The 22,266-nt window shown below is 39.2% G+C and overlaps 1 protein-coding gene across 1 annotated transcript in view; it reads right to left on the bottom strand.

The window, feature by feature from the left end:
* Positions 1 to 18,159, bottom strand: part of LOC137182449 (cytosolic carboxypeptidase 4) — a 218,276-nt gene extending 200,117 nt beyond the window's left edge. The window contains exon 1 of the mRNA XM_067588662.1: positions 17,786 to 18,159. Coding sequence (XP_067444763.1) covers positions 17,786 to 17,867 — 82 coding nt within the window. The 5' untranslated portion in view covers positions 17,868 to 18,159. The remainder of the gene's footprint in view (positions 1 to 17,785) is intronic.
* Between the last annotated feature and the right edge of the window lie 4,107 nt (positions 18,160 to 22,266).

The following is a 22,266-nucleotide window of genomic DNA, read 5'->3' as shown; positions in this document are numbered from 1 at the left end:
CGCACGGCATGCCTTGCCAAGAAAAGCAGTGGGATCCACAATAACACGTTGTCAAGCCAAGTGAACCCAGGAGTTAAACCAGCTGAAACCAGTCAGAAACAGCCGTAACCATGGTTACATTTTAGTAAAAACACTTCCAGACTAACGCAGGTCAGTAACACAGTAACTTGGGAAGGTTGGGGTCGCATACTATGTGAATTTGAATGTATATGTGGGGCCGGGATGTGTGTATGTGCTGGAAGCAATCGCAAATTGCTCTAGCTGTTGACATTAGTGATTCTGGGAATAATATTTGCATTAGTGATGTGTGTAATTCAGTCTAATGTGTGTTAACAGACAGCACTGATGGCCATTTTGAGTCAGTAAAGTCTGTGAAATGTTTAGTTTATGTACACCCACCACAGAGGTTCACTGAGAGTGTGTAAAAGTGAGAATATTGTTAGGATGCAGGCATTTAACCAGCCAAGTTAAACCTGTGAGCCTGTTGAAAAGTGGGCTGGTTTATTGCATTTCCCAGCCAGCACATATAAAAGGTAATATGGCTAGTTACTTGCCTGGGTCATTCAGTAAATAGAGTTTAAAGGCATAATATGTTTTCAATTAGTTAAACTGAGTAACTGGAACATAAGAGAGTGTTACTCATGCAGATCAGAAAATTTGTTCATGATTGTGTGTGCTCCATATTGTTTCTGCATCTAGTCGAAAATGTCAGGTGCACCTTACACATGTAGTATTGGTAGCATTTTGTACGGTATGTTTAAAGTGTGTGTAGTCCGTTAAGAAGTTTAAAGCAGGACCGCCTGAGCAATGGAGCAAGCACAGCAAATGCATCCCCATTATTCAGTTAGGGGGAGCAAAGTTATAGTTTTGCTATCCCACTTTTGTCTTTTTAAAAATAAGCATATCATCATACAGTCACTGCAATGAGGTGATTATATTTAAGCAGCCTATATCAATGATCATTTTACTATTTTCAGCAACTGACAAAAACAAGTAATAAAAAATCACACATTTTTTGACCCCCCTTTGAGTTGTTTCAGTCCAACCCATCACTGATTGATCGGAGTAGCCCATGGATGTGTAATAAGAGCTGGATAGGGCACCGCTGCTCAGCCTTACAGCCAATTTTGCCCAGTGGCCACTCGCGGTATTGCAGCAAAAAATCCCCCTGCAGCCCAAAAAGGATTTTCCCCATAGACCACCATTGTAAAAGAGACGCTTGTAAAACTGTTGACAGGACACCTGGAACTGCAAACAACATCAGTTATGACTCTTTCTATTATGAACTTTTGATCCATGGAGGTTGTATGTTCCTCGAGCCGAGAAAAGTGATTTAAAAATCTGTGACATCATCACAATGTAAAGTCTATGAGCCGAGCAGGAGCTCGCGGGCAGGGTCAGCGGGGGAAACACTACTGTGCATATTCAGTGGGCCGCACAACGTGGAAGCAAACCCAGAAGCTAGAAACTTTTTTTGGTGTATGCACCAGGCGAGCAATTCCTATAGGACTGAATGGGCGCCAATTTTAGCCCGGTATCCAGCTCTTATAATACATCCATGGAGTAGCCAGACAGCGCAGTGAGAGAGAAGCCTCTTTTATACAGAGAACTCGCATTATAGCTGTAAAGAGATTTAATTTGATTTCTTTACACTATGTAAAAGCACACAAAGCCAGCATAAAGCCGCCTCTATGTGTGCTTTTACATAGCATGCCAGCATTCCAGATTCAGAGGTGTGACGATCAGACTGATCAGAGTTATAAACTCTGCCATGAGGAAATACGCATTACTAGGATGTGGGGAAGACATTTCTGTTTGTTTTATAACATTAAAAGTTAAGTTAGACTTTTCTGTTGGCTTCCCAATTCATTTTAAAAAAAGATGAGAGAAAAAGAAAGAGCTGAGAGCACCAGCGAGAGAAAGAGAGCAGCTGTGGTCGAGTGAGCTAGAGAGTGAATGAAGAGAGGTAGTGAGGAAGTCAGTGAATCAGATCAATAAAATGTTATTTTCTGATTATTTCACGGTGGTTATATTCTAAAGCACAAACACCCCCACACACCTCCGCTCAACCCTTCAGCTGTAAGCCACACCGCCTGATTTGGTCTGAATACAGCTAACACAACAGCGTCAGCGCCCTGTCCCACTGTAACGTAGTACTGTAAAAATGATCAAAATCATTTTGTGATGTGTTGTAAGACTATTTAATTTATATAAATTGTTTGTCCTTGTTTATATTTGAAGACGGCCTAGTAGTCTGCAACCTACTAACATTTATACATACATACATACATACATAATGTTTTTATAAAAATATGAAGTAGCCATTCTTCTGACAATCATTTCCTGTCCTGATCCACCCAATTGTTATTATACTGTTCATGATGCCTTCCGGGTTTTCATAGCACCTTCAGTCTAACTAATGTAGACTAGAGCAGTTGGCTGTTTCTTGACTTAATCCAAGAGGTTAGGTGGTGTAGAAATGCAGGAAATCTGTTTTAAATTACAATTTATTTTTCTGAGGGAGGACCCCCAGACCCCTCCAACAATGTATCTTTCCAAGTTTGCTCCCCCATTTTAAAACATAACCAGGCGCCCATGAGCAGGACTGTAAGCTGAAACTATTACAGTGAAGTTCACAGTTCAGAGATAGAAGAGCAGATGCAAGCTGAGCTAACACCACAATGATATGAATAGGCCTAACATGCTGACAACTGTTTTAAATATGTCTTGCACAGGTAACCCTGTGAATAAATGTGTTGCACCAGTTTGGACCAGAGCTTTATTCTGAATCTGTAACACATTCAAGCTAACTGGCTAAGATTTAGCATTAGCTAATCTTTGTTGCTTTATTTAGCAATCAGCTATCAGTTCGCTAGATAGTAACTGCTTGTTGGTAACTCATACACGTCTGCCTTTTTGTCTCACAGTAATCTTTTACATTTTTTATGTCCAGCAGTTTACTCTCAGTGCACATCCATCAATGTTATACAATCCACCAGATTAGTATTAACATGACATGCCAGACAGTTTGTCATACTGAGAAGTTGTCCTTGGAAACTATTTGGAAAAGGGCAGGCACTTTCAAAATATACTTGGCAAGTAAATGATATAGAATATGATATATATGATAGAATTAAACCATCTGTCACCATCTATCGCCGTCTTACCTTGCAAGGCACCTGGATCCACAACATCATGAGATCATGCGAGAATCCTCATAGGACGCTGATTGGTCCCAACCATCAGTGGTTTGTACACAAGCTGTAACTGGAAGCCTGACAAGATGGATTCCTATGTGATCTTGTGATGTCATGATCTTGAGAATCCAGCTGTCTTGCAAGGTAAGATTAGTATAGCTTCCTAAAAAATAAAAAAGTTCTTAAAAGTTTGACTGCAATTTGACACTTACTATTGATAACCAGTGATATAACTAAACAATATTTGAGACCCACTCCTGCTTAATGAGGGATAGTTTAGAATATATTTACTCATGAACAGTTACTACCCTGTCTACATGAAATATGTCATATTTAAATTTTGGAACATCTTGTGTTATACTTCTGCCCATCAACAGCCCCACACCCTGCAATGAAGGGTAGGGCTGCATCACAGTGGGTGATGAAGACTACAACAGGAATGTAAGGGATGCATGAAGAGAGCGACGTCTGATGCAGGACTGAAGCAGCAGCTGCCTGCAGGACATCCAGCAACCGTTCCTTAGATGAATATCATCCTCTCAGTCTCCCAGCCAGGAGAGACAGCATGATGGCACCCTGTGTTTGAGTGTTGATGGGAGCATCAGCTTGTTCAGTAGTTTCAGACAGAAGCATCCAGGGTTTGGGCTGTGGCTACTGGATATTAGTGTAATCCTTCACATGCTCCTTTTGTTTTATTTTATACAATTTGGATGTAGTGTTTTTTCTTTATATTTATGAAAATTGTCTAATGCTGTTTGTGTTGTTTGTGTCAACGAAAAATGTAATAATAATCCATAATGACAAGTCTACTAGCCTTGTATTACATTGGCTTTAATGTTGTTACTGTACATTACATTCAAACTATTAGATATCTGTGTAATATGGGGTTAACTTTTCACATTAACACTGAGAAGAAGAAGAGAGGAACCACTGCGAGGTCTGCTCAGGTGACAAGTACATTCATAAAATATAAATGTCTATGATTTCTGTGGATGTTCAAACTTTTGTCCTTCGCTACATTTCTTTCAAAGACTATGGCAGAGTGGACATGAACAGTAGAAGGTCCACTGTCAAAGCTTGAGGTGTCTTCATCTTCTGCACTGTAGCGTGGCACAAGCTGCTTCTGTTAATACAATACAATCACACGAGTGAATTAAATGTATATAGATAAGTTTGAGCTCAATGTAAGTATATGTGAACACTGAAATACAAAAGATAACTAACTTTCCTCCTTTGTTCTGTATGATTATCATTGTCACTTCACAATAAACGTAACTTAAGTTCAGAAAATGATTGTTCTTAATGCTGAACAGATGCTTCATCACTGTCTGTCCTTTAACTGTCTAGTTTATATGTTAATTACAAAGCTTTTCAAGAACTATGGCTGACTGATCATTTTAATATTTATTGAAATACGATTTTGTGGTTATACTTATTGAGTATGTTCTTGCCAACTCAAAATCTAATTTATAAACAATGGTTATCTAGCTAGCTAAAACAGGTTAACTGATGACAATGATAAACTTACTAAACAAAAAGCAAAGAAGACACTCAGTATCTGTAAGAACAGTCAACAGCAGCTCCATGCTGGTTTAAAAATGCTGGTAGTGAATCACAAATGTAGACGTATATTAGTGTCCTTCAGAAACTGCTGTGAGCACTCGACTCATCTGCCACTTCAGACAGAGCTTTGAGGGCCGCAGTCAAGATGAGGTCAAGTAGTAGAGCCAAAACCATCACTGCTCTGGAATCAATCTGGCTTTAGACTCAGTTTAGGACCGCCAACCTTATTAACACACAGACACAGAAATACAGAAATAAATAAATGAAGAAAGGTAGAAATACAGAAATAAATAAATAAATGTAGAAATACATAAAAAGCCTGAATAAAAGATTATTTGTGGAAATGTAGAAAAGAAATCCAAGATATTCATTTAATTATGTCCTGTTTCATTACCAAAATCTATTTATTTTTTATTTATGTATTTAATCATTTATTTATGATTTTTTCTATTTATTTATGCTTATGTCATTTTGGTGTTCCATAATAGAGTGTCTCTCAGTGTAACAGCTTTCCTGCAGTATCCAACGCTGACCACACATGTAAGTATTGCCTTTAACCCCTTAACATCTACCCTATTTATAGAATTTTTGCCTATTCGGCACAAAAAGCTTATAACAGAAGAACTGTAAGGCCACGATGCATGTATTAGGCTTCATTTGACAAGTGACATCTTCTAGGTTCTGGAAATGTGCTTGTTTAGCATGTGGCTAAAACACAAACAAAACTACATCAGTTCAAATAAGGCTCAAAAAAGTCATTATTCAGTAACCCAGAATATGATCAGGGTGTCTTCTGAACACTGGAAAATATGTATTTGGCTAAATGTGTCAGGGAAAATGGAAATTATGAAACTCATATCAAACCCCATGCTCAGGAATATGCAGGCTCACATGTGACTGAATGGAAGTGACAATAAATGATTTAAAATATAAATGTGTTTAACTGTTATTACGGATCAAATTAAAGTCAGGAAGAGTCTGTCTGTCAGTAAGAAACACCTGCCCTGTTCCCAGAGTTTTCCGTAGCCAATCAGCTCCTTGCCAGTCCTCTGTTGAGTCACCTGTTCCCTATTCCCTCATTAGTTCTGTCTATGTTTAGTCCTGGTTTTCAGTTCAGTTTTTGTTGGATCCTTGGTTTTGTTATATATTGTTTAGTTTGTTCTGCTCAGGTCTGTGTTGTTCAGTTTTTGCTTTGACCTGCCAGCTTTATTTTTGGCCTGCACGAGTCTTTAATAAAGGAGGTTTTCTTCAGCTCCTGCTTTTGGGTCCATCTCCTGCTACTCTTCATGACATACATTTCAGAGGAAAATATTGTGTTTACATTTATACATTTATCTGAATGCTGTTGAAGAGTAAAACATACATTGATCACATTAAATATTGTGAACTTGCAGAATTCAACTAATATGTTACTGAACTTTAGAGAATGTGCTGATCTTCATTATTCAGGATTCATGGTTCAGTAGTGAAGGCAAACTGTGTCTTTTTCATATGAACTTGTTCCCCTTTAAAGGGTCCATCACTAGCTGTCAATTGAGAAGCTATGCCACCTACAACATTAAAATACAACTGAGAGCTTAATAATGTAGCATTGAACAGAAACATTCTTTTCACATGACTTTCATCATTTTTTCCAATGTTAATAGGTATGTGATTTTACCTTTTTAATCCTAGTACTTGTATATTTAAATAGCCTTTATTGAGGAGATAGTTAACATTCCTTTTAAAAAGTAATGTGGTGTAACACTGAGGGTTTTAAAGCTTGGTGTGACAAACTACATATTGGCATCTACAGTATATTTGGTTATTAGAAATATTATTTCCTTTTAAACCAATATGTGTATGTCACCTAACAGTTCCATATAGTTTCTTTATTTAAAGCATGTTCATGCACACTGGCAAATAAGTTCACTTATGGTGTGGGTATATATATATATACTGTACTTCATAAACTACAGCACTGCACCATAGGGATAGCAAATGTAAAAAATAAGCCAAATGTCAAACCTCACTGGAAATATCATCTAACTTGCAATAACTAAGTGTGACACCAGTTAATGTTCAAGATCACGAGATCACATCAAGGTCTTTTCTGTATTCTCATTAGAAAACACACTCAATTGTGTTTTTTTGTGAAAAATATAAACAACAAAATTATTTAGTCCCAGTTGCTTATCCCCATTACAGCAATATTACCCTGCTAAATGCAGACTGTCCTCTCAACAACAAATGGTAAAATGGTAAATGGACTGTACTTGTACAGCGCCTTTCTAGTCTTCCGACCACTCAAAGTGCTTTTTACACTACAAATCACATTCACCCATTCACACACATTCATACGCTGAATGGGTACAGGGGCTACCATGCAAGGTCCCAACCTGCCCATCAGAGTAAATATAATCATTCACACACATTCACACACTGATGAAACAGACATCAGGAGCAATTTGGGGTTAAGTATCTTGCCCAAGGACACATCGACATGCGGACTGGAGGAGCCGGAAATCGAACCACCGATCTTCCGATTGGTGGACGACCCGCTCTACCTCCTGAGCCACAGCCGCTCCAACAACAGTACTACTGAACACTTGTTCATTCAGCCTAGTACAACCAGTGACTCATTCAGTGCCAAAGTAAGAAGTAGTGTGATGTTGACACAGCAACAGAGAGGCTGTCAGGCCTGGATGTTTGAATGGGAGTTCAGAGCTTTTGACCTCAATTCCAGATGCCAGAGTTCATGTCCTGCCTCCAACCAGAAGTCAAAGTTGGTTCATTAAACCATGACCACAGTCTTTTTCTAACATTAATAAAGTAGTTTTCATTGCTGAGACTTAACATCATAGGACCGTCATGCTATGTATCATGATCCTGGATGGCTACTATGGAATGGTTTTCAATGTTAATGACAAATCCATCATAGACAAATAGATGGATGGGTAATTTTGGAATGTGATAATCAATTAATTTTATTCTTTAGGTATGACGACTTGTTGACATTCCTTTCTATTCCAGTTATACTATATGATAATTATGCAGCCAGTTGCTCATTTCTCTTTGATGGGCTGACATTCACCCTGTATAACACTATGGCTTACTGTGGTAAAGTGTGTTCTATATAGACTAAATGTGTCATTAGGTGATCATGGTCCTGCTGTGACTTGTCAGACTACATGTTAAACCCCCAAAAACATTGAGTTGTGGTGATCAGACCAAAGGGGCAAGAGGCAAACACTTTGGATGACATATGTCAACTAATCTGGCCATAGTAGCATTCCAGAGCACCTCAGACACATTGTCAAACAAGGAAATGAGGGCAATGACATGCTAGCCTTTTCCACTGGGCCTCATTAAGCATCCTATGCCCCGTCTGTTGGATTTGGCAATTTTTGGACCTTTAACCTGCTGTCTTGATGTTGTGCCAACCTAGTCATTCAAAACTGTTGTAACTGCCAGGAGACCAACCTACAGGTGTCAGGTAATGTTCCAAAGGTCTTGAAAATATCAGTTATTAAGCCTCTCTTTTAAAAAAATGTATCACTAGATAGATAGATTTGGCTATTGGCAAATGTTATATGTATCAGAAATTAAATGGAACCCGAGCATGTGTAAAACAAAAAAACTCTGCTCTTTGAGTCACAGAGGTAACATTCAAACCTAGAACTTAACTAGAAAAACATGTTCTTCACCAAAGCCTCCAGACTCAGCTTCCCTATGTATTATTCAGCTATTCAACCTTTTTGTAAATACAGAGGGCAATTGTTTTCAACAGAAAGTTGAATAAAGATTTATAGAAAATTTTGAAAAAAAGGAAAGAAGTGGCATTCACTCCCAAAGGGTTACTCTTTAGACCTCCTTTATTGAACCTCCTCACACTCCAATTAGCTGAAATTATTTCAAACAACTTACTTTTATCATAATCAAGCTGATGATCAAATTTACATATGTGACTCCATAGACTAGCCATAAAACTGACTATTAAACTCATCCACTTATCTCAGTAAAATTTTCCTAATCCAAAAGAAATTTTTGAGAATGATTAGCTTTGCAAAAAGTTGCGACACATCTGCTCCTCTCTTCAGAACAAAATATCAGTTTTCAGTGTGAACATATACCAGACTTGTGTATTCATGTATAAATATGTCCACTTAGCTCATGACTTGCCTAGTGCTTTTCAGAATTTCAGTCTTCCTCAGACATTGACTTTCATCTTCCGTATTGTGGGACTTCCCTTAATCAATATACATTGAAATACAGAGGGCCATCTCTTTGGAACAATCTACTTCCATCATTACAGTCACCATCTACATTATCATTATTCAAAAAACATCTGAAAAGGAATCTAATTAGCAAAGACAACACTTCATGGATTTCATTGTAATGTATCACAACTTTGTAATAATTCACAATTTTGTATTATTGCTTAGTCTTGAAACTTTGATGATGAAACAATCATTGTTTTTATTTATTTATTTATTTTTTAAGTATGGCCATTTTAAATATATCAGAGGCTGGTCCATAGAGGCAGAAGAGGTTGCTCCTCTTCTATTTTTTGAGAGGCAAATATATATATATATTTACACATACTACACATACATATTATTATACACATGTATATTATTTTAACTTTACCAGTTTGCAGTGTAGGGTGCACAATAGCCAGTACTAAATTTAGGGAAGGCTTAGCCTGTTTGCCAGTAGTTATTGCCCAAAATAAATCATGCTTTTGTTGAAGGTTGAATTTTTTTCAATGATAATTTTGGAAAAGCTAAGCTTCCCCTAGCCTCTTAATAGCGCAGCCTTTGAATATGATGCAGAAATTACCCTTAACTGTCTAATTGGATATTTTTGAAGGTGGGAAGCCCTCCACCTGCAAGCACTGCTGAGGGAATAACAACCCTCTCCTTTACATATTAATAAGAATCACTCACTGATTTATAGGCAATAGCGTGTTATCATAATATGCTCCTAAAAACGCACTCCAAATTAACATAAGTAAATGTCCCAGTAAAGCCCAGTGCCTTGATGAAAGAACTGATTGCTGCTAAAAAATGTTCAAAGTCTTTATTTTGAATCTTACATGCTGTATGTTTTGATTAGAGATCTCTAGTCTGACACCTCTGTCAAGTGAATTAATTTGATATTCAGTACACCAAGTGCCTGAATAATTAATGCAGTATTTCTCATTTTTATGTCCCACTATAGTATAAAAAGGATGATTGATTTAATGATGATGTATACATTGTACATTGCATATGAACTGGAGGTTCATTTCAAAACTGACCTCCAACAAGTCTTATATGTTAAAGCCTTTTGTGTACTGTAAATACTAAGGACAGATTTTATGACGGCTCTTTGTCTACTTAGGGACACAAGCAAACAGTCAGTAAAGACAGCAAGGTGACTGTGTGCATGCATAAAGTAAAAGTCACAATGTCCACTTGTGGTACACCAACACACACACTCATGGTTCTTGCACATTCTTGCTCTCAAACTTGCCTTGGTGTCTTTAATACACACTCTTGTGTAACGTCTCCGTGACATTGCCATAGCAATATAACATGGTGTGTGAGGAACGCACATGCATCAGCAATGTCATGGTAGTAACTGCTGAGGTTAGGGTCAAACCACTTTACATTCCAAAACAGCTGAGGAATGTTTTAGGAGCAAAAATCACTGTAACACACATTTCCCCTTTTCCTATCCCTGTGATCATGAACCTCTCATTCAGTAGCTGTGAACATAAACAACTCCTTCCCAAACATAGAAGCTAACCACCATGTCCTCAAGAGAACAAAACACGTCACGCAGCAAAGCCACAGTTTACTTTGGTTTTACAGTTGTTGTTCATATAACCTTTAACATTATGAGACAGTAAGAAAACCTTGGCTGGACAGAAATGTACAGGATGTGGCCAAGTGAATTCAATATTTCAACAGTGTTCATATTTAAAGCAATGCAGACTGGCCCTTTGTGGAGGAATGTGTAAATCATTGCCGCTCATTGTTCTTTCAGTACAGAAGTTTTGAGTTATTCAGTCAGCTTTAGTCAGCATTCTGTTCATCAGACCACTGCAGTATCACTGCATATATCAGTTATATAGTATATAGTAAAGGTAGTCAAGTTTAAAGAATGCAGTTGACACTGAAAAAATACACAAGTATACCTGTTATTGCCAGCAGGCAAACTAAAACAACAGTGCTGTGAGTGTGGTTTTGGTGGACACTGCTGTCCCATAATGCAATACAGAAAAAAAATCATGGAGCTACTAACAGCTGAAAAATGGAAATAAAATCTGTTTTACCTAGCAGGAACTTAACTCATAAATTTGTGTGGCTTTTCTTGCTTGAGTTTTGCCTGTATTTACAAACCAGGACATTCAGACATTTTTGCACACTGTTTGGTCAATGAGTGAAATTAGTGTTGGACAAACAATGTAAAAAATGGAGCTGATATTGTCATTTACATGAACATGGGATACAAGTTTTTACACTAATGGAGAATCCAGCACTCCCCAAATGGTGTCCATTAATTTGTACTATTGTGTGTCTTGTGATGATCGTGATCCTTCAGCTCTCTTTAATTTCATTTCAGCATTTTTTTCAGCACTGTTAGGCTATTGGTTTTTAAAGGTATTTTAAGGTATTATGCTTTTCCATATTTTCAGACATATACAGTACTGTATACAGACATATACAGCAAAAGTTTTAGGCACTAAAAGTAACATGAGAATTCTTACAAAAATATTGCTATAAATTGTTTTAGTTTATCAATTAACTTCTTACAAAGTTGAGTAAACAGCAGAATCCTAAAGTAAATCAATATTTGCTGTGAGCAGCTTTGCCTTTAAAACAGCAGCAGTCCTCCTCAGTTCACTTTAACACAGTTTTTCATGGTAACTTGCAGGTTGGTTGTTGTAACCATCCTGAAGAAAGAATGTTCTTCTGTGGATTTATTATTCAGGCCATCTCAGGTGCTTCTCCATGTAATCCCAGATTGACTCCATGATGTTGAGATCAGGGCTCTGTGGAGGCCATACCATACCATCTGTTGCAGGACTTCTTGTTGCTGAAAATAGTTCTTTATGACTCTAGCTGTATGCTGGGGGTCATTGTCATGTCATGAATAAATTTGGGAACGATCAGACACCTCCCTGATGGTATTGCATAATGGATAAGAATCTAAACATCTAGGGTGCCTACAACTTTTGCACAGTACTGTATAAAATGTAACAGTGTCGGATGTTCATGTTAAAAGTGGCCGACGTGTCAAATAACGAGGTAAACTTATGTAGCAGTAATCCTTGTGAACAGAAAGCCCTGGCTTCAGACAGCTGTGAGCACTCAGTTTCCAACGGTTTTTTCTACGTTCAGCCCGAGCTGACATCAGTTCGTGACTGATTTCTTTATATGGACATTGCTACGTGTACAGCACGCGAGTTCGCTGCTCCGCTCTGGGAGTAGTTACGCCAATCCACGACACCATTAAACAGCACAGCAAAGTAAAATAAGTAGTTTACCTGTTGGAGGTGTGCTCGTTGTCTGCAGCTCACAGATAAAACATCTCACTGTGGCTGTTTCTGCTTGTACTAGTCCTCGCATTATTTCTAACTGATCCGCTGAACAAATAGCTCCAAATAGCTCCATATGTTGTTGTTTCGACCAGCTAACAAAGCTCCACTAAGTCAGTGAGAAACACGTTTTTACTTTCTGTAAATTCTTCACAAAAAAAGTTAGTCATTTAAAAACTTTTAATTTGAAGCAGTATAGCAGGAAATGTTTGGTTTGCAATGACGGTAAAGTTACACAACTCTGATACGTAAAGCTGGCCAATCAGAACAGAGTGGACTCATCAGGAGGGGGGCCTTAAAGAGACAGGAGCTAAAACGGCCTGTAAGAGAGACTGTGTATATTTATGGGCTGCATAAAGGGCCAGTATAAGATAAATAAGGAGGGGTTTTTTTATTTCTTTGAATCATGCAGAGCTACTCTAGTGGAGTCCAAAAATAAAAATTTAGAGCTGAAATGAGCATAATAGGTCCTCTTTAAAGTCCTCTTGGGCCTGTTACTTTTCGCCCTTGTATTACTCTGCACTAATAACAAGTGCTTACAGTAATTTTCAATGTTTGTTAAGTAATATTCAAGGGGAAACATGTCAAATCAAGAACATATGAACAGTTCCACTTTGCTGCTGCAGTACACAGGCTCATAACAGGGAACATGATGCTATGATATGATATGTGAAGCATATATGTGTGTTAAAATAAGAAAATAACTCATTGGTGTACAGTATAACTGTATCTGCTTGTTAAGCTGTTTATGTCAGGGCTGAAGTGGAAAAGAAGCTAAAACAGTATCTGTGCTTTTACTTCTCAGAGGTCTGCTTATAGCAGCTTAACATGATACAGCAGTTAAGCAACCAAACACCCCCCCGCCGACACACACCCATATGTTATACTGTATACAACACGTGCTGCATGGTGCACACACCTACTGTATACACCTACTCTATGTAACAAGAGTATTCTATACAACACTGCTCTGCACAATATGTGACTGATGTTGAACATCATAGATAGTGATCAAATAATCTGTAGCTAGCTGAAATACAGCAGCTGACAAAAGTGGGACAAAAAAAAAAAACATTGGCTGAGACATATCATTCTTTTTGTGATATTCTGTTATTTCTATACTGTTATGATGTGTATGTTAAACATGTTAAAATTTGAGCTGAATCTGACAATATAATGTCAAAGTAATCTAATATTTGTACAGGGGGCAGGTGGTGGACCTTATAAGAGATTATATCATAAATGTGGGAGAGAGACACAGGCTGAAAGTCATTAAGGATAGCAGAGGTAAACAGTGTAATATTATATCATATGTGATCAATTTTTGTTGAAAAAAGTCGGCACAGGACAGTTAACAGCAACAGGGTTGAGGGCTGAATTGTGTGGAACAGAACGCTGGGACTGTGAGATTTTTTTGAGGTAATGGCGATAAATTATTTTGCTTTGAGAGCTTTGAGAGATTGCTGATAATTTGCCAGACAACCTTTCAATATTTCAAATGAAACCTGTAGCCTTTTTCTCTCTTTTTTCCATCTACGTTCTGCCTTTCTACAAAATTGACTAAGAGCATAGGTGTTGTTGTTCTGGCTCTTGGTTTTCTGAGCAACAGAGTCCAAGATGTCTCCACAGATTGAATTAAACATGGTGATCAATTGGTCTGTGTTCAGGGTTGGGCCTTAATACTGCTGAATAGAGAGGAGGCTATTTAGGCATCTGAGAAATTACTGGCAGTAGATCGATTTATAGAACGGGAGTAACAACAATGTAATTGGGGATTGGGAACAGCTTGAAACAAGGTGGAAATCCTGATACACTGATGGTCTGAGACACCCAAATCCTGCACAGCCAGAGAGGCAATGGTCAGAGCTAGCATAAAGACTAAGTCCAGGGTATGGCCACAGTTGTGAGTTGGGCTGGCATCAGGCTGTACAAAGTTAAGAGTCCATAGTTCCAAGAAATTCAGTGGTGCTGGCATTAGATTGAAAATCCACATGAATATTAAAATTTGTCAAAGTTTAAAACAACTGATGATAGAAACTCAGAGAATTCAGTCAGGAAAATGGCATACTGTTTGGGCAGGTGATACACAGTTACACATAGGATGGGATTTGTACCACCTGTTTTAAACATAAAAACCTCAAAACTGGTGTAAACATTAAAACACCAGTGGCATTTTGTAAAAATGACTGTGATACCTCCTCCGTGGCCACTAAGCCTGGGTGAGCTTATAAAGTCATAATCAGGGGGAAGTAGTTGACTGGTTATATTCACCAGACTCCAACCAAGTTTCAGTGAGGAACAAGAAATCTAGGAGGATGGAGGAGATAAAATCATTTAGAATAAGAGACTTATTTGAGAGAGACTTCAGATTTAAAAGGCCCAATTTACACAGAGTGGCTGATAATGGGACAGCAGTGCATTTTATGTAAACCATAGAGTGGTTTCCAGTGCTAGGGTGGGCTAGCACTGGAAACAATAGCCTGAGGTGAAGCCAGAGAAGAAGAGGGAGAATCGGAGGGCGTGTGTGGAGTGTAAACAGTCAGTCACAAGGATAGGACTGCACCGCATGCTGTATGTTAGCGGCTAGCATTCGAGTGCCTAGTTTGTTTTGGTGAATTCTGTCTCTCTTAAAAAGAGACAAACAATCCCAAAACAGATTGAAACTGTCAATAAAACCCACATCATAAGTCCTAAAAGTGGACTGAAGCCAACTGTGACCGCTAAGGACTTAAATGACCCGTACCACGGCACAGTGTGGGAATGGGACTTGAGATAAAAACAGACTTTCCACACTGTTTTAGAAAGTTAAAAAGATAGTTAAAATCGATTCTGGTCAGGTCAGACTGTTGACAGACTGTGTCATTTGTTCCCACATGAACAATTATTCTTTTAATGGAGGTCTGGAGTGAAGGCAGTAGACCCTGGAGCTTTTCCAGGATAACAGAGGCCGTGACACCAGGGAGACAGTTTGTGGCTGTGTAGAAGAAACATACTCCTGATTATCGATGGCCGAAGAGCAAAACCTCCTATCTGAAAAATGCACTTTTTTGAGAAAACTTGTTTAAAATAACTTGTTTTCTTGCAGAATACTATTTGTTAAGGATACCCAGTACATAATACACTGTTTTTGGACTATATTACTATATTATGTGTGTTTACGGTATGTTTGTATGGTTATTACAATATTGTTAACACATAATATAGTAATATAGTCCAAAAACAATGTGTTATGTACTGAGTATCCATAACAAATAGCATTCTGCAAGAAAACAATAGGTTTTTTTTAGTTTTCTCAAAAAATGCATTTTTCAGATAGGTTTTGCTCTTCGGCCATTGTTATGGAATCACCAGCTATCAGTGTAGTAGGAGAGAAGAGCAGATGGAGGGATAGGGAGATTGAGTGCTGTCAAGACAAAACGACGCACATTCAGCAACCACTGTACACAGCAACCTCACCAACTGTGGATGGGCAGTCTGAACTGGAGAGTGTTGTGATGAGGGGATGGGGTCCGTCTGGGGAGAAAGTTTCTTTTTTGGCTCTGGGCATGGGGAACCTCTAGATTATCTGATCACAGCTTCCCATCCAGCAATGGGAGGAGGAGAGCCTAACCCGTTTGTTTGGCTTTCCCGTGTTGGACCAACAAGCCACCCAATCAATGCCAGCAACAGGTGGAGTGCAGACAACAGTATCGTCCGTAGCCAGAGAGCAGTCCAGGTCTAGTGGTAGCAAGACTGCAGGGGCATCTGCTGGGTGGACTGGAGCCTCATCTGACAGAACTGCATAGTGGTTTGAGGGATCTAGGTGAGGTTGTGGTCTAGCCTCCACCAAGTCTCTCTTTCTGCCACGAACCACCTCAGTTCAGTACGGCTGAGACCAGCCGAAGGTCCAATTAGGTGTAGAACTAAGAACAGGGACCTTGAGTCTGGCGTCTGTTCAAACCTATGCAGCATCTGGCTGGGCTGGGACAGCCGCTGGTGGTGAGGTTGCATCCAGGTCCACGGTTCCTGCAGCAGTGGTGGTGTTCCATAACATTGCCTCTCGTCCACGCTCAGAAGACTGTCTATTCTCCATTCTCCACGATACTGGTGGTATCGGTACCGGTACCAGCATTGATCGACACTAGCCATGCAACGGTGGCAGCAGAGTCCAAGATTAAGGCTTGTGACATTTGGGAAGAGGGAGATCGGGCCACCAGGATAGCAAGCGTAGACGATGGCATATACGAAATATGCTTTGCCTGAGTAGAGGCAACCGATACAAAACCATTGATCATCCTGTCCTTTTCCCTAGTTTCTGTCTCCAGGTGGTGGATATTGTCCTTCAGTTGTGAGTATGCAAGTTTACAGTCCTCACACACAGCCATGTTGTCTTTACCAACTGTCATATAAGGTGATTGAAACACCTTATTGTTAAAATAACTGCACTGGAATAAATTTCATGGAAAAGTAAGTAAGATCAGAAAGATCCACTGAAAAAAATGGCTTAAAATCAGTTAAAAGTCAGTTTTTAGTAGAATTGTTTGTGTTTGATACAACACTGGTGCAAGCTCACTATAAGATTTAGCATGAGTTTGGTGGATGTCCAAATTATGCAGATTGGCCTAAGGCAGGTGCTTGACAGTACTGACAGCCCAAACTTCAAACTCTGACACACTCTAACTGCTGCACCATCAGTCTAATTCGGAATTTGGACACTCGTAGTCTATCACTGACAGTTGCCCTGGTTTTCCTTTAGCACAATCAAGTTTGAAACATCTCTTATGTCTCATAAGACTATTGGTTGCCGCATTGCTCCTCTCTGCTATGCCTCTGATCTGACATCCCATCACTCTGGAGAGCGAACACAGAATGCACACCCACATTCAGGACATAACAGAGCCACATAGCACAGATGGTAGTGCTGCCTGACTAGCACTGCATACATTAGCCCTGGTGTGCAGGCAGGCTTTCTATGACAGAGCAGGGAAAAGCTGCTTTCCATAACTGTTTGTGATTCATTGCATTCTGTCATCAACAGCAATGATTTGTCAGCTTAGCTACTAAGTACAATGAAGATGATGATTTTGACAATGAAGATACCTTTGGGATTACCACTGTCAGGTGAAGTGGTTTGTATTTACGTACTGTAAGTCATTAAGAACCTCAGATTAATTAAAGGTTATGGGTTATGTGTGTGTGTAATATATATATATATATATATATATATATATATATATATATATATATATATATATATATATCAGTGCTCATGTTCATGCTGAAGTGGTTCTGGTGTCAAAGTCCTGCTTGGCCCTTACGTGTACAAGCACACAGAGTCCCACTAGTGACTCATGCCAGCCTCACAGAGGCTGCCAAATCAACTCTGCAGTGCTCTCTCTCTTCCTCTATCACTGTACATAAATAAATACATATCATTAACATGCATAGACACATACACACTCATACAAACTATGCCTACCTGTGCAGATCGCTGGGTAGCTCCCCTCCAGCTCTCTCAGAGTTCCATTCCAGGTAAAATTATTACGCCTATAACCAAACATAATGACTGTTTCCACGGTTCTCTGCAGGTATTTGTGTACTGTCTGTTTATCTGCTGGTTTATCTGATCCAGCTGGTTTAGGATTGAATGAAAAGACAGGCAATAAAAAAGAGATTCCTTCCCTGCCTTCCTTTTCTTCTCCTTTCACTGGGAGCAAGTGTGAGGGAACCCCAGGCTGGTGTATATGACTGTAGGGAGAGCAAGTGTGAGAGCAGCACTTATAAGCACCTGTCTTAGCTTTAAAAATGCCCTTGTGCCTTTTGCCTGCCCATTGGTTAGAAGCCCAAATGTCAAACAGCACTGAAGAGTGTGTTTGTGTGCAGGGGATAGGTGGCGTGAACATATAGCCCTACGTGTGTGTGTCTGTCTGTCTGTCTGTCTGTGTGTGTGTGGTATAGGGTGAACAGAGCTGTGTCTGCATGTAAATCACCCCTGTCAACAGCGTGAGTTAGAAGCTCCACTATTTCCGACTCACAACCTGCTGTGAACATCAAGCTGAACCCTAGTATGTGTGTGTGTGTGTGTGTGGGTGGGGGTGGGGGGTGGGGTTCACTGGAGAGAGTGGAGGGAATGCATTTGTGGTGTTCATTTGTCTTTGAAGGGATTCCAGGGGTTTAGTGTTGCACCCCCCATACCTCACTTGTTGCCCTGTGGTGCTACATAAATAGTCTGAAATTCAGAACAGGTATAAATGGTGTGCAATAGACATACTAAAGTCTCATGAATAGAGTTTTTCCTTTTAAGTGAAGCTGTACTTTTTTTGGTGGGGAGGGGGGGCTTAAAATATGTATCATCATCATTAATGTGAATTACTTTAACCATTGCTTTAACATGCTTTAGCCTAGTCACACCTTTATTAGTTCACCCATGCTAGTAGTTCAGTGAAGGTGCTAACAGCAGCATGGCACCATACTTGCACTGACAATGTTAACATATTTAGCACTTAACATACACCACAGCTGAGGCGTATAGCAGTGTCATAATTTTGCAGGTATTTAATTTGGTCATAACCAAAGAATTGGACAAATGGACATTTTACCGTAATGATGGTGCTCAATGAAAAGTCAGAGGATCCCCAAAGTTATTACAATTTATCCTGAAGAGGAAATTAATATCCATATCCATACCAATTCACATGCCAATCCATCCAATTGTTGTCATGATATTTGAGTCTGGATCAAAATGATGGACCAACCAACTGACTTATTGATAAACTGACTGACATTGCCAACCCCACTGCTAGTATGGCCCAAAACTATTGAGTTGCTAAAGACAGCACAGAACTCAGTTGCTAGTCTTATAATTAGAACTAAGAGCTCTGACCACACCACACCTGGTCTTTACACTGACAGTCAATGGCATCTGCTTACATCTGTCTATCAATGCGAATAACATTGCTCACAAAAACAAAAACATGTTGTGGAGTTGCAAAGACAGTAGCAATGTTTGCTTTATTCAGTATTGAATGTTCCAAATGCATTGGGATTGTTAAATCATTCCACAAGAAGCAAGTTTGCAACAACTCAGTGCTGTTGCTCATGTGACCTGTGTTGTGTAGACAAGCAAAGTCATACACTGGACTCAAACTCACAACCTCAGGCATGCTAGCAAGAAGGCTAAAATCCATGGTTGCTAGCGTCCGTCGCCAGCACATCTGTTAAGGTGTCAGGGAGTGAGGTTTACTCACTGCACAGCATTGTACCCGCTGGCTACCATTACACTTAGTCACCTATCCATGTTATTTTGGCAGTTGTGCAGTGCTGACATCAGCTGGAGAGATCCAGCATGTGTGTCGCTGCAGACTGTCATGCTGTCAGTGGTCTAGTGATGTGTCAGTAAGTGGGTATACTGTGGCTTCCATGCATTCAGATAGGTAGACTGTAATTCTGCTTAGCCTTAGTCAGTGTACCTGTCCTAATGCACCACTCGACCTCTGAACTTCACAGAGGGACACAGAAATAATAATGATAATCATATTTGAACTTTTACAGCACCTTTAAAAAACAAAAAACAAAGTTACAAATTGCTGGATAGTAAAACAAGGAATAAAAAAGTATATTATCTCCAAACCCTAAAAATAATCAAATCAGATGAAATGATAATGGAAAATAATTCCATGGCGAGGGTTGGGGTCCAACTGACAACCGTTTTTAACAGGAATCTCTCTGTAGGTCAATCACCTGTTTGCGTCTGCTGCCTTTCTGCCTAAGCAGATAGCAATGTATTTTAATGTACACACACTCAGCCCCCCGCACACAGACAGCCAGTGCTGGGCTACCACACATCACAGAGTACCAATGCAGAGAACTCAAATCATTGTTAGACACATCCAGACAATGCTGTGACATTGACATGTCTGCAGCTGAGGGATCAGCCAGGGTTCAGCACTACTCCATTTACTCACAATGATGATGACAACTGTTATATATATTGCAGGTGAATATGAGGAGAACATGCTGAGTATAATAGTATAATATACATTGGACAGTTAAACATTTGTTGTTCTTTGAAATAAAATAATGGATACTACACTAAAGTACCAAGTCTCAGCTTTATTTTCAGTAGGTGTAAATCAATGTCGGAATAACTGGACAGATACACATGAAGTCGAACAAAATCCTTAAATGTAATATTTAGTGGAAAATTCTTTGCAGTCAATGACTGGCTGGAGTCTTGGACTCATAGACCGCGGCAGATGCTTTGTATCCTCCCTGGTGATGCTCTCCACAGCCTTCACTGCAGACACATTCAGCTCTTGCTTGTTGTGGGCTCTCTCTGCCTTTAGTCTAGTCCTCAGTAAAGTGGAATGCAGTTCAATCAGATTGAGATTAGGTGATTGACTTGGCCAGTCAAGGATATTCCACCTCTTCAGCCTGAAAAGCTGTTTGGTTGCTGTGGCCATATGTTTAGGATTGCTGTCCTCTTGAATGATGAAATGTGGTTCAATGAGTTTTGATGCATTTGGCTGAATGTGAGCACACAGAATGCTCTTGTATACCTCTGCATTCATCCTGTTTCTTCTGTCAGTAGTGAAATCATCAATAAATGCCAGTGTGCCAGTTCCAGTGGCAGCCATACATGCCTAGGCCATAACAGAAGCACTATCATGTATGACAGATGAGCTGCTATGGGCTCATGAGCTGTTCCTTTTTATCTCCACACTTTCCTCTCTCCATTATTTTGATAGAGGTTGATTTTTGTTTCATCAGTCCATAGAACTTTGTTCCAGAACTCTGCTGCTTTCTTTTTATATGTTTTTGTCTTTTCTTGATCGTTGACAAGAAAACATGTCCGCCTTCATCCTGGAGAACATTCCTGACTTGTTGAACTTCTGACATTAATAACACAAACACAAGGACAACATTACTGCTGACTATAGTTAATGCAGATCAATTTGACACTAGAAACTCAAATTAATTTGGATAACATTGAATAAACCTCATTGGCTGCTTGTTACATAAGGGAGGAAAATGAAATTGCTTTGTATTTCTTAAGTGTATCATGCTGTCATTATCTTATAGCTTGTGCAGGATAAAGATGCGTACCCTTTTCACAATTTTATAAGTAACTTAACTTGGAGAAACGTGTTGCGTGACAGTATCCATGATCTATACCCACTTTGCATGGGATGAGTGATGACAATCATTAGTTGGAATATTACTTTTATGCTACTGAGTTCTGTCAACTTCAGTCACTTTATCTCACGGTAATTGCAAACACTATTAATACTAACATACTAATATAAATTATCTGTCAGCTAGACTCAGAAACAAGATATGACTTACTGAGTATATTGTGTCACACTGGATGTAGCTTTTGGTACTGCATCTGGAGCTGGAGCTGTGTAAGCCCGCATTTTCAGGCATTCGCCATACTCACTTACATGGCTAGTTTTCAAGTGTGCAAACCATGCAAACAGTTTGCTTGTGTTGCCACCCTTTGCTGTTGTTTGCAAATCTTGCAGACTGTATTCTTCTGTGCAGTGTCTGTTTTTTTAAAGTCAAACCATCTGATGAAGCACCAGTTTTGGGAATTAAATCCTCATGGGTTTCAGTGCTGGTACTTGCCTTGGACTGCCTCTTGTTCAAGGTAGCTACCTTACCACATAAGAACATGAACTCAAACGGCCACCATACATGAATGACATTGTTTGCTACATTACATTGCCTTTTTATTTTTACTTTCTAATGAAATTGTGCTACTTTCTTTACAAAAATATTAAGTTTAGATTGTTAATTCTATTGTACAGTTGCCTCTATTTTTTTTTTTTTAGCAAACTGAATTGTGTGATGACAAAATACCATTTGACGAAGGTATTACAAAAATGCATACCTTCATGTGAATAATACCAGTAAGATAACCACCCAACTCCTCGTAATGTCATCATCTGACTCAGGACA

This window comes from Thunnus thynnus, chromosome 5, assembly GCF_963924715.1.
Source record: "Thunnus thynnus chromosome 5, fThuThy2.1, whole genome shotgun sequence".
NCBI lineage: Eukaryota > Metazoa > Chordata > Actinopteri > Scombriformes > Scombridae > Thunnus > Thunnus thynnus.
The sequence above is the reverse complement of the archived record's forward strand: the minus strand, read 5'-3'. Positions and strand labels throughout refer to the sequence as shown.